At 38.8% G+C, this 13,151-nt stretch overlaps 1 protein-coding gene across 8 annotated transcripts in view; it reads right to left on the bottom strand.

The window, feature by feature from the left end:
- Window positions 1-590: 590 nt before the first annotated feature.
- LOC106062437 (uncharacterized) overlaps window positions 591-13,151 on the bottom strand; it is a 48,527-nt gene continuing 35,966 nt past the window's right edge. For all 8 annotated transcript variants that reach the window (XM_056030135.1, XM_056030131.1, XM_056030130.1 and 5 more), the window contains 6 exons: window positions 11,040-11,231; window positions 9,263-9,407; window positions 7,491-7,658; window positions 6,139-6,419; window positions 4,614-4,799; window positions 591-3,894 (listed from right to left, as the gene is read on the bottom strand). In XM_056030135.1, coding sequence (XP_055886110.1) covers window positions 3,820-3,894; window positions 4,614-4,799; window positions 6,139-6,419; window positions 7,491-7,658; window positions 9,263-9,407; window positions 11,040-11,231 — 1,047 coding nt within the window. In that variant the 3' untranslated portion in view covers window positions 591-3,819. The remainder of the gene's footprint in view (window positions 3,895-4,613; window positions 4,800-6,138; window positions 6,420-7,490; window positions 7,659-9,262; window positions 9,408-11,039; window positions 11,232-13,151) is intronic.

The following is a 13,151-nucleotide window of genomic DNA, read 5'->3' as shown; positions in this document are numbered from 1 at the left end:
AATGCTAGTTCAAAGCGTCTTGTAGGATAGTTATAGAAACATTCTGTAGGCCTATTGCATCCAGCCTGCGGTGAGTAGTTTCAAAGTGTTGATACCCTTGCACAGGCCAACACCACTTTTAACTGTGGAAATACCATCCAAAGTGGCACAGAAATCCGTAGATAGCCGTAGCTTTTGTTCCTAGACAAGAGAGCCCAGTCTGCCTTATAGTTTGCAATAACGGGAATTAGAATCTATTTAAAACCTAATTTAAACAATGTAATGCAGTGATGCCCAACCTAATTCCCCCAGCGGGCCATTTTAATTTCCGACACTCATGTCACGGGCCACATGAGCCAAAAGGTAGAAAAAAGAAATGAAATGGACAAGAAATTATTTTATTACAAATTCGTGTATCTAATACATTAATTAATGAGATATTTGAAGTTTATCTTTTTTTTCACGCGTCAGAAAATGGCTTCATTTGTCTACTGAGCAATATCGTAGTTAGCGTTACAACCGACTCATTTTCTTGTCGCTTTTTGGTCAATAGTCTCATCGATCCTCTACCATTTAGGCTTTAAAAGATTTAACAATCTTTTATTCGCGGCTTTAAACATCCACATATTCTTTACAAATCAAATATGTTATCTTAATATCCACACACAAAAAAAAAAGTAAAATGCGTACACTCTTCCTGGTAGATTCTACATTTCATAAACGCACAGACCAATCCATCAAAGAAAATGTGAGAGCCCTAACGTAGGTTAATAATTTTTCGACTTTTTTTGGAGGGGAGATTTTCTACGCTTTGTGTCGACTTTTCGGCGGGCCGAAATGAACCACGTCGCGGGCCGGATATGCCCCGCGGGCCGTATTTTGGGCATCACTGACGTAATGCAATGACATCTAAAGAATCAATTTTCGTCACACTCTTAAATATCAAATACCAGAAAAAGAAGACAAATGAATTTGTAGGCTAATAATAAGGCTAGTCTTCAAGTCCGAAGATCAGTGAGGAATGGAGTATACCCCATGACTGCGCAGTCCCAGCTGTGACCTACATATTTTGCCACATCCAGGGCAAGCATAATCATTGTCCACAGGTGGTCGATTTAGATTTTCTTTTCGCCGTCTGCGTTTGTCCTCGGCAGCAGATTTTCGTTTGGTCTCAAATGTGTATCCCGCGGCCTTCGTGAGTGACCTCCAGCTGTCTCGTTCTGAGGCCGCATGCAACCAGGTGCTCTCTTCTGTGTCAGCCAAGGAAAGTTGACGCCTAAGCTAGGCCTAGTACAAATCAACACTTGTAATAACTCCATTACACTGAAGAGACGAATCAGCTACTGAAAGACATGACTCACTATCAACAATTCATCCTTCAAGGTACAGTGGAGGTAGCACGATGAAAAGGTCGCCCAAAGAAAAGCTGGATAACGTAAAAGAACTGACCGGCCTGTCTCTAGATATCCTGCAAAGAACAGCTGCTGACGAGGGAAAAAGTGGAGGAATTTGGCTGCACGAACTTTCACAGCACCGCTACGACGAAAGTCAAGAGACAGATGGAATGAGATAACTATCCACGTCGCAACGAAGTTCAGGAAATTTACTAGTGTTCATAGACTGAGTGTAGCAGTAGAAATCAAGTTCTAGAATCTAGATCTATGTAACAATAACAACAAATTCACTTGTCCACAGAGAGACTCAGAGAGTGGGCGAATTCAATACTACGACATAAAATTACTGAAAAATCAATTAGGCCTTAGGCTTATTTTGGTAAAAGGTCCACACTCACAGCTAGAACTAAGACCGTTGCAACGTTTCACGTGTATAAAAAAGAAGATCTTAAAATCTGACAACGTGTTGGACCTCTAGCTATATTTGTGACGTCAAAAGAGCCATACAAGAAAGAAATTCCTTGAACAGTGAAATAAATGATGATGATCTATGTGCTCATGTTCTTTCTGACTGCCCCAAGACTTGCTGATCTCCGTCTCGAGAAGTCTGGGAAACCACAAATTCTCGACCTACACAATGTCATATATGCTTCAAATCTTAGTTACATATTTATTTTTGGTCTGCATGATGCAGCGCCAAAACTATGCGTAATGGCGAAGCGATGTCGGGAGGAGGGGGGGGGGCGATTGAAGAAAGGAACAGGAGCATACGTTACACATGCACTGTACACAGATATAAACAATAATATCACATTTTGTGTTTCGAATTAGTAAAAAAATAAACAACAAACAAACAATTTTTTTTAAACATTAAAACATGGACGGATTGGAATGATTCATTAATAGAAACAAGTAAACAAATTAACTACCATAAATAAGTTTAACTACTGGCCCTCGTGAAATTCAATTCTTGATTATAGGCTAAAAATTATATATACTATACCATACCAAAGTAGGTATGGTAAAAATGTTTGTAAAATGTTTTACATGTTTCGGATGTTCCTTCAGAGTTGAAGATAATTACTTCCTAGTCCAAACCTCCCGCAGGACGAAGGGGGATGGGAGTGGGCAGGGTTTGACCTGGGACTATCGATAAGTTCAAACGACAGTCCAGCGCGCAAACCGCAAGACCAGGGGCCTACTGTAGTATACAATCTCCACCCCCCCCACCCCTCGAAAAAAGAGTTTTTAAAATTTTGACTACTTTATGATCACATATTGCAAACTATGAATGGCTGTCTGGTCGCGTGGTATGAGCTTGGGACATGTCGTGTAGATGATTCTGGGTTCGAACCCCGTGGGCCAAAATTTCCGGTCATACAAGTAGAGCAATGTTGGTGATATAATAATAATTACACAAACTGAAGTCCCAATCTAATAGACAAATATATTGTTGTTGTTTTTTTACATAGAAATGACGACTGAATATAAACACAAACACACCTAAAAGAACTTAAATATGTTTCATTCTTGATAATGACAAAACAAAATGATCTTATAATGTGACTACACTATTTCTCGCCAAAACGTCCAGTGACAATACGGCTGCATTTAAACGGCCACCGTACCAAAAACGTCCTGCTTCGTTCAAAATTGAAGATTACTACATGCTTGCAAAAACGTCCTTCAGGACGGTGGGCAACGTGCAGGGTTTAAGCCCTGAATCATCAAGAAACCAGTCCAGAGTGCCTACCACACGATCTTATCTTATGAAATGTAGACGTTACTTCAAAAAAAGAAGATGATTACGTCCTTTGCGTGTTCCTAGGTCAATCTAGTCATGTATGCTAATCGATGACCTAAATTCTACCAAGTCATTGGTTTTCCTGGCTGACTCAGGCAACCCATTCCAACACTCTAATTGCATTAGGAAAGAAGGAGCGTTTGTACTAATTTGTCCTAGCATATGGAACAAGGAATGTGCCTTTATCTTTGTGTCTTTCTGAGTATTTTGTATTTGAACTTTTGAAGATTATGGTTTAATGTTTTATGTATAATTGCTACTTTACTTTGAAGTCTTCTATCATGAAAGGTTTCTAAATTCAGTGATTTTACTAAAGGTGTTACTCTAATGAAGTCAAATGTGTATATTCAATGAATTGAAGTGCTAGATAATGACTACAAGCATATTCTAAACAATTGTAATAATAAAATACCTCTTGAAATAATAATAATAATAAAACAAAATAGAAATCGGCATTAAATGTTGACTCCTTAATCTCATTCAATAAAAGAAATTAAAATTCGATAAAGAAAAACAACAACGACAAAAAGTACATTGTAAATAAATGCAGTAAAAAATTATCACACCAATAGACATCATTTCTCAAACGACTTTACATTGTCAACAGACTAGAAACAAGTTTTGTCACGTGACATTAGCGTGCTACTTCTTGAGGCGCATGGGATCGTTCTGTTCAGAGCCACCATAGGACTCAACCTCTTCAATCATGCCAACAGCCTGAAAACAAAATTTAAAAGGGCAGGATTGTACATCTTGATAAGATATTGTTTGAGGGATGGTTAAAGTATTTTTCTATGAATTCTATGTGGTTGGTGTCACCTGGCACCATAATGTCCATTAACTAGTAGTGTGACCCCATCACCCTTTCCAAAAAATCAGATTTCTAAATAAAAACTGCCGCTGGCTTATCAAATGTCGTTATTTCTGATATTTTATCTATTTAGTGTTATTCCCTGACATGTTACACCAGATGGGACCCCCCCCCCCCCAGCACCCCCCCCCCCTCACTGATGCCACTGCATTATAAAGTAATAATTATTATCTTTTTGTGGGGGATGGCGGTGGGGAGTGGGTTATTTAAAGAACTGTTTAAGACCATGTAAAAGCCAAGAAAGCGATTACTGTGAGGAAAGACGATGGGTCTACTGATTCTTTCTTACATTCCACTAGGCCTATTTGTAATATACTCTGTATGGTAAACCAAAGAGGTCCACGATCCTTGACCTATCCATTTTATCTTTATGGATATTTACACCAGGGTTCCAGTTCTGGGATCAGGAAAACTTTGTTCCCCGGTGTTAACATCACTTACCTATATAAAAAGAGTTGCTAGGCGGCCAGTGACATCACTTACCCATATATAAAAAGAGAGGCTAAGCCTGTGACATCCCTTACCCCTATATAAAAAGAGTTGCTAGGCCAGTGACATCACTTACCCATATATAAAAAGTTGCTGCGCCTGCACTAACATCTCGGATCTGTTCCCTGTTGTAAGGTTCGATGATCTTCTTTGCAGTCTGCGCTGACTTTATGGGCACTGCCTGGGCATCAAACTGTGAGATTTTTCTCATGATGGATTCTTTACCAGTTTTTCCCATTAGCGCTTGCACCCGAGGCCAAGCCTATCGAGATGATTACATTAAAAAGTATATAATAGAAACTATATGTTAGCCGTTTACATTATTTAGAATGGATTAGAATAAATATTAATAAATATTAAACAATGTGTTGGCCGAGTTCGAATCCCTGTGATTTCTTATTTCTCATCGTTCAGATTAATCCATAGACCTCTTCACCATAAGATCATAAGGATAATCCATCGCACATTGAGCCTACATTATGTTTGCAGTGCAAGATTAATAGTATTTATATTAAGAACATTATCTTAATATTGGAGGTTTTATAAATAGCTAGATTGTTGGTGTATCAGGTGTACAAACTAAAGACAGTGTAGATAAGCTAGGTTTTTTAAAAGGTTTATAATTATTTTTGTGAACTTTTTTTTTGGCAGCACTGCAGAATCTATTCTAAGAGCTTCTGTTTGTAAAACAAAAGAATTTCAATATTGAGGAAGTTTTAGACTTTAACTCGGATTCCATATGAGTTCAAACTTATTTTTTTAAAAAGTGAGCAAGTAACTAGCTGTAAAAAGGACACTAGATACAAAAAGTTGGGTGAACTCAGGGGCGACCTAAAAATTCCAGAAATTCAAAGTCCCAGTCTTCACCGAGATTTAAGCCCAGGACCCTAGGCTCGGAAGCGAAGAACTAAGCCACCGCACCCCCTATAAAATCTAATTGGTCATGACTAATGATAATCATTACTGTTTTCTTTTTTTTTTTTTACAACTCCTTATATCTGTCTGTCTGGTACACATTTTGAACACATTATTTCTCCCTATTCCCAGTTTTGGAAACAAACAAAACACGACTCATTAAAAAAAACAATTTAGTTAATTAAATAGTAATCATTAATTTTGTTCGATATCAAAAAGGGGAGATAAGTCATACTATATTGAGGGATATAGATGTAAACGAGTTCTTCCCCTTAGGTAAGATTTTTTTTTTCAAGTATTTTTTTTATTTCGATTGCTTTACCCCTTTCAGATCTGGAGGCAGATCTGTTTCTATGGCCGACGGTTAATAAGGGTGTCATGTGGCCAGCATAATGACCAATCGCCTTTACTTTCTCCAACTAATGTTAGCTATACCTTTTAGAGTTGGGTGGATTCGAGGGCGTCCTAGATAACATAAGAAATTCAAAACACCAGTCTTCGACGAGATTCAAAACTGAGACTCCTTTTTATCACTTAGCCACAACGACCACTAATCATTACTGTGACAATTAATATAAATATTAACTCTTTCTCTCCTAACTGACGATACCAACGTTGATTCCACCAGAATGTGGTAAATAATTACGGAGAGAAAGAGTTAACAATTAATATAAAGAATGTCTTACGTTTAAATCTTTCAATGGATGACCTAAGAGTAGGAACGTAGCCATAAGGCACTGGTGAACCCCATCAGGTGGATTGGTGTAGGATTTGATTTCCGACACTGTTTTGGATTCCATGTTGAGCACAGCGTGTCGGAGTTTCTCGATCTTGGCCAGGTGATCTCTGAGCCTGATGGCCATCGCAATCTGGAGGTCCAACTCATGACCAGAGTTGATGCTCTTAGCGTGTTCTATTGCTTTGTCAAGGACAGCTAGATTTCTCTTCTGTGTAGCTGCAATGAGTTCTGTGATAGAAACCAAGAATGCACTTTATAAAATACTTAGCAATCTTTAAAGACAGTTTTCACATAGATCTAACACGTTTCCGTGGATCTGCCATATATGTCTAGGAGGATTCCCCAGATCTATAATTTTCATTCCAAATGCCAAACTTACAATTTAGCTGTTGCTTGCAAGTAATGGGTATTTAATTGGGCATGAATGGATGTAAATTTTGGGATCTAAGTAGCCTATATAGTTATAGACCTTGTAATATATAGTTACAAATTAAACTAAAGCTCTAGAATACTTCTATGAGCAATACAAATTAAACTTTTTATGAAACAAATACTCGAGATCTCAATATAAGCTAAAGTAAAATACAATTGAAAATAGTATTAAAAGCATAAGATGTTACACAATTTCAACTATTACTTTAAAAAAAACAAACATTTTTTGAGACTTTCTCAACGGTGTCTCCTCTTTTAACTATCCCAGCATCCTTTTCTGTCTCCACGCTCCACCCCTACAGCCATAAAACTATCGCTTTCAAAACTAGCACCTACTCTTTCAGAGAGATAGAGAGAGAGGGAGAGAGAGAGAGAGAGAGGGGGGGGTGGGATAGAGAGAGATGCAAATTTTGGGATTCTACTACAATGCCCGCTTCTTTTCATGTGCTGCAGTGTATGGACTAGGTCTTTGCACGGTCGAATCGTTGTATCGTCCAGCTGAAGATTCCAAAAAAAATGAAAAACTTCATGAGATGTCATTTCGAAGAGATATTTTTTATATTCACCCAAACAACAACCGATAACAAATAAAATGATAGAACACCACCATCGTAACAGATGCTCAGATAATCTAGATTGTGTTGACGGATACCATAATAGCAGTTTCTGGACAGAAGCATCTCTTTGTGAATGATGAATATTCGTATCATCTTTAGCTTCAGTCTATGTACCTCAGTGCTGCTTCAGTGCAACAGACGATTCTGAAGAACATAGATAGTTTTCATGAATGATTCTACAACCTTAGGATACTTAACATTCTGAACAGAAGGGGTGGTGGTTCTGTTTGTGAAGGATGAATCTTCTAACCTTCTTTAACCTCAAGTATCTCCAGCAGGTGTTTGGCTTTGAGAAACAGCGGGTCGTTCTCAGGCACTCCACTGTCTTTGCACCTTTTTATGGCTTCCTCCAGGGAGCGGGGGTCTTTCAGATCGATGGCGTTGTGTAGAAGTTTTCTCGCTTGGCGTTTATTTTGCTCTGAAAGAAGACAAGTAAATACATTTTAAAACTGAACCATATCACTCATCGGATTACTACTAGGAATATTCCACCAATCTGGTCCAGATCAATTCTTACTACCTTTACTATTTTAACTGTGAATAGACCTTGTTTTTAATGATTGAACTGTATAGAATGTAGCCCTTGTTATATAAAGGGAGAGTGATCCTTAAAGGATTTCGGTGCACGACATGGCCTAAATTGTGCCGATGTGCCTAAACTCAAAACTCAAACTCAAACTCAAAGTCAATTCTTTCTTTCCTTCTTTCTTTCTTTCCTTCTTTCTTTCTTTCTTTCTCTCTTTCTTTCCTGCTTTCTTTCTTTCTTTCTCTCTTTCCTTCCTTCCTTCTTTCTTTCTTTCTTTCCTTCTTTCTTTCTTTCTTTCTTTCTTTCCTTCTTTCTTTCTCTCTTTCTTTCTTTCTTTCTCTCTTTCCTTCTTTCTTTCTTTCTTTCTTTCTTTCTTTCTTTCCTTCTTTCTTTCTTTCCTTCTTTCTTTCTTTCTTTCCTTCTTTCTTTCTTTCTTTCTTTCCTTCTTTCTTTCTTTCTTTCTCTCTTTCCTTCTTTCTTTCTTTCTTTCTTTCCTTCTTTCTTTCTTTCCTTCTTTCTTTCTTTCCTTCTTTCTTTCTTTCTTTCTTTCCTTCTTTCTTTCTTTCTTTCCTTCCTTCTTTCTTTCTTTCTTTTTTTCCTTCTTTCTTTCTTTCCTTCTTTCTTTCTCTCTTTCTTTCCTGCTTTCTTTCTTTCTTTCTCTCTTTCTTTCCTTCTTTCTTTCTTTCTTTCTTTCTTTCTTTCTCTCTTTCTTTCCTTCTTTCTTTCTTTCTTTCCTTCTTTCTTTCTTTCTTTCTCTCTTTCTTTCTTTCCTTCTTTCCTTCTTTCTTTCTTTCTTTCTTTCTTTCAAATCTCCATTTCACGTCAAAGGTGGTGGGTGAATGTTATTCACTTGGCTTTCCAAACGAGGAGTGTCTAGTTCGAATCCAGGTAAAGAATGGCATTTGAACTTCTAGAACTTTAGGAAGCACCTGAGGCGTGAAATATTTTTAGTTATCCCTATAAATGCAAATCCTCGAATATTTAGTTAGCACCAGTGGTTTCTATATATAGACTCTATGACCTATTTATTTAATGGGGTCATGGTTTGAAAACCTCCATCAGAACAGAAAGTCAGTATTTGTTACAGAGTTCCACCTCCCTCCCAGTGGCGTGGCTAAGGAGGGGGAAGGGGGATTAAAATTTGAAAATTCCCCCCGGGTTGCCACTTGAGGGGCCCCCAAATGAGTGTCAGAAATATGTATTTACATTAAATATCAGGGCCATTATCTCATGTTTTGATCTCGTATGTCAAAACGCAGGGGCCCCTAAAAGAGGTCAAGCCCCCAAATCCCCCAACTACGCCACTGCTCCCTCTCCCCCAAGTTTGGAAGTCCAGAGGTACTAAAGTGTTTTGATAGAGATGGTCTATCCTCATCTTATCCACTTCCTGGTCTTATGGTAGTGTAAAGTGAAATTCAAAAATTTAAACTCTAAACCTAAATGAGTTCGTAACTTCAAACCACTCACCACATTTCTAGGCTAAGGCGATCTCTTACCTTCTGAGTTGTCTTTCTTGTTGTCCAGACTCTCGCTAGTGTTTTGTCTGCTGTTGGTAATGTCTTCCATAATATTTTTCAGATTGTTTTGGTAAAGCTCGCCGGGACGTTTGCGATTGATTTGGTACTTCGCCACATTTTGTACCTGTGGAAAAGATCAATCCAAGTGAAATAACGTCGACATCATCGTCTGCAGATGTCTGCAACTCATATTGGTGGTACAGCGTGACATGATGGCGTAGGAGACAAAAAGGCCATATGTGCGTTTAAGAGGGAGTGGAACAAAAGAAACAAAACTGGGTGTGGGTGAAAGAGAGATAAGAGATAAGAGAGAGAAAAAGTGAGATAAGAGAGAGAAAGAGAGAGAGAAAGAGAAATAAGAGAGAGAAAGAGAGAGATAGAAAGATAAGAGAGAGAAAAAGAGATAAGAGAGAGAAAGAGAGAGAAAGAGAGAGAAAGAGAGATACGAGAGAGAAAGAGAGATACGAGAGAGAAAGAGAGATAAGAGAGAGAAAGAGAGAGAAAGACAGAGAGAAAGAAAGAGAGTTAAGAAAGAGAAAGAGATAAGAAAGAGAAAGAGAGAGATAAGAGATAGAGATAAGAGACAGAAAGAGAGAAAGAGAGAGAGGAGAGAGAAAGAGAGAGAAAAAGAAAGAGATAAGAGATAGAAAGAGAGAGATAAGAGATAGAAAGAGAGAGAAAAAGAAAGAGATAAGAGATAGAAAGAGAGAGATAAGAGATAGAAAGAGAGATAAGAGAAAGAAAGAGAGAGAAGAGAGAGAAAGTGAGAGAGAGAGAGAAGAGAGAGAAGAGAGAGAAAGAGAGAGAAGAGAGAGAAAAGAGAGAAAGAGAGAGAAAGAGAGAGAAAGAGAGATAAGAGAAGAGAGAGAAAGAGAGAGAAAAAGAGAGAAAAAGAGAGGGAGAAAGAGAGATAAGAGAAAAAGAGATAAGAGATAGAAAGAGCGATAAGAGATAGAAAGATAGAGAGAAAGAGAGATAAGAGATAGAAAGAGAGAGAAAGAAAGATAGGAGAAAGAGAAATAAGAGATAGAAAGAGAGAGAACAGAAAAAAAGGGAGAGAAAGAGAGAGAGAGAAAGAGAGAGAGAAGAGAGAGAAAAAGAGAGAGAAAAAGAGAAATATGAGAAATAAGAGAGAAAAGAGAGAGAGAGAGAGAAGGAGGAAGGAAGATGATGAGAGAAGAGAGACAGGAGGAGGGAGGAGACTGAGAAACAAAGTAAGAATGAAACAGAGGAGGGATATGGAGAGAGGAAAGAAACTCTAAGAGAAAACATTGTGGAAAAAAGAAGATAAAAAAAGAGAGAGAGAGAAAGAGAAATAAAAAGAGAGAATGATAATAGAATATGCAGAAGAAGAGGAATAAAAAGTAGAAGAGTTAAAGAGTCTATGAGAGAAAGTGACAGAGAAAGAGTCAGAGAGAGACAGAGAGAGACAGAGAGTCACAGAGAGAGACAGAGAGTCACAGGGAGAGACAGAGAGTCACAGAGAGAGACAGAGAGTCACAGAGAGTCACAGAGAGAGTCAGAGAGACGGAGAGAGATGTAAGAGAAAGCAGGAGTCTACGAGACCACGTGAAAAAAAGAGACGTCTGGATGTAAGAATTATGAGGAAGAGAAATAAGGAGTCAGAGAGAGCGAGAGAGAGAGAGAAAGAGAGAGAGAGAGAGAGAGGGAGAGACTGATACAAAGAAAGTATGAGAGAGCCAGCGTGGAAGAGGTCTGTTACACGCGGAGAAAGATGCACACCAACAGTACTCACCAAGTTCGCGTTCTCATCCAGGCTGTAAATGTTCAACATATATTCACCGTAATCCTTCAACTGGACTTTGACTAGATTCATGTCGTCTGCAGACAAGAACTCGATTTGTTTAGGGTCAGGCGGGTCATTTCCGTTTCTCCTGTGGACCGTGGCAACTGCCTTTTCGCAGCCGTATGGAACTGGAATCATAACCTGTCAGACAAAAGCAATTTAGAGTTGTCGTTTTTTCTAAACATGAGATAAAGATCTAACTGTTGTTGTATTTTACGATTGCTGCTTAACCACAGATTGTTAGTTATGCATAGATTGCAGGGTTTAACCGAGACCAATCGATACAGAAGGCCTGAACTCTGACCTGCAACGTCGCAACATGTGATCAGTTTAGACCAATAGCTCGAAGCCACATCACATGTCTGTACGACGTGGCAACGAGCTATTGGTCTCTACTTTTTCCTTAACGGAACACTTTACACATTCTGAGTATTTAGCGGAACACGTCCCACATTCTGAGCATTTAATGGAACACTTTACACATTCTGAGCATTTAACGGAACACTTTACACATTCTGAGTATTTAGCGGAACACGTCCCACATTCTGAGTATTTAACGGAACACTTTACACATTCTGAGTATTTAACGGAACACGTCCCACATTCTGAGTATTTAACGGAACACGTCCCACATTCTGAGTATTTAACGGAACACGTCCCACATTCTGAGTATTTAGCGGAACACGTCCCACATTCTGAGTATTTAGCGGAACACGTCCCACATTCTGATTATTTAGCGGAACATGTCCCACATTCTGAGTATTTAGCGGAACACGTTGCTTATTTTTTTTAGTGAGATTAATTTCACGTGGTGGCCTAATAGTTTATTATTCCAGTTGTTCGTGGAACACCTATTCAGGCCTGGCGGAACACTAGTGTTCCGCGGAACTAGTTTGGGAAACGCAGATCTAAATGAACTGAAAGAGTCACTCCTATGTTTAGAACACTGAAAAGAAGCATGACTGAACATTCCTGTCTGTCATACTTATACTTTTTGTTTCGACTTGAGAAGTCAAAGGTCTAGACAACGTATGAGCTAACCTGATACGGACATTGAATTAGATGTTATTATTTTTTTGAGTTGCTTTAGTACAGTGGTTCCCAAACTTTTGACCTTTGCGTACCCCTTCTAGAATGTTCGTAACGCTGAGTACCCTTCGCTCCCCCCCCCCCCCAAAACAAACAAAGAGATTTATTTTAATAACAATCCAAATTTACGCGTATCCCACTTTGAGAAACGCTACTTTGGTATATAAGGGTGGTTATGTCACAATATTAATTCATAGTTATTACTAACGTAGGAATACAGGGTATAAAAAAAGGTACAGCTTAATGGTAAAATGTACGAATTTGGAAAATATACCTTTACCTTAAAAACAAACTATATATAATTTGAATTCATTCTTAAGTTAAGTTTAATATCAGCTAACAGCCATGCTTGAAAATACATGCGTAAACATATGCTGGAAATAATCAAGCCACATGAGCAAGTCACAAGAGCAAGCAGAGAAAAAACAAAACAAAAACAAAACGATGCAATAATTTGTAAAGGAATCGATTGACCCCCAACCAGTAGTTCAAAAAGAAGCCTATGAAATGAAGAAAAAATACCAGATACTGAAGTCCTTCGAAGAGCGGGTCTGCAAAGCATCTACACAATCCCGATGTAGTCCCAGCTGCGATGGGCAGGACACGTCAGCAGAATGGAAGACCGCCGCATCCCTAAACGACTTCTGTATGGCCAATTAAGGGAAGGAAAGCGCTCGCAAGGCGGACAAAGAAAACGCTTTAGGGACACCCTTAAAGCTTCTCTAAAGGCGTTCAGCTTAGACCCAGCCACCTGGGAGACAGAGCGTGACCTCCGTGACTATGTCGAAGCTGCCGGACAGAGGCACATGACAGGGCATTATGGCGTCGCGCTGTGAAAACTGGCGCACATGTTGCAGAGGACAAGATAACAGTGCTAACAGAAGAAAAGCGTCAGAGAAGAAAAACAAGGCCAATGACACTAGCTCCAGCTGGAATAATTCCGAACATTCCGGGCTCACTTAGGTCTCATCA

The sequence above is a fragment of the Biomphalaria glabrata genome, chromosome 5 (assembly GCF_947242115.1).
Source record: "Biomphalaria glabrata chromosome 5, xgBioGlab47.1, whole genome shotgun sequence".
NCBI classification, from domain to species: domain Eukaryota; kingdom Metazoa; phylum Mollusca; class Gastropoda; family Planorbidae; genus Biomphalaria; species Biomphalaria glabrata.
Note: the sequence above shows the minus strand (reverse complement) of the source record. Positions and strands in the feature narration are given on the sequence as shown.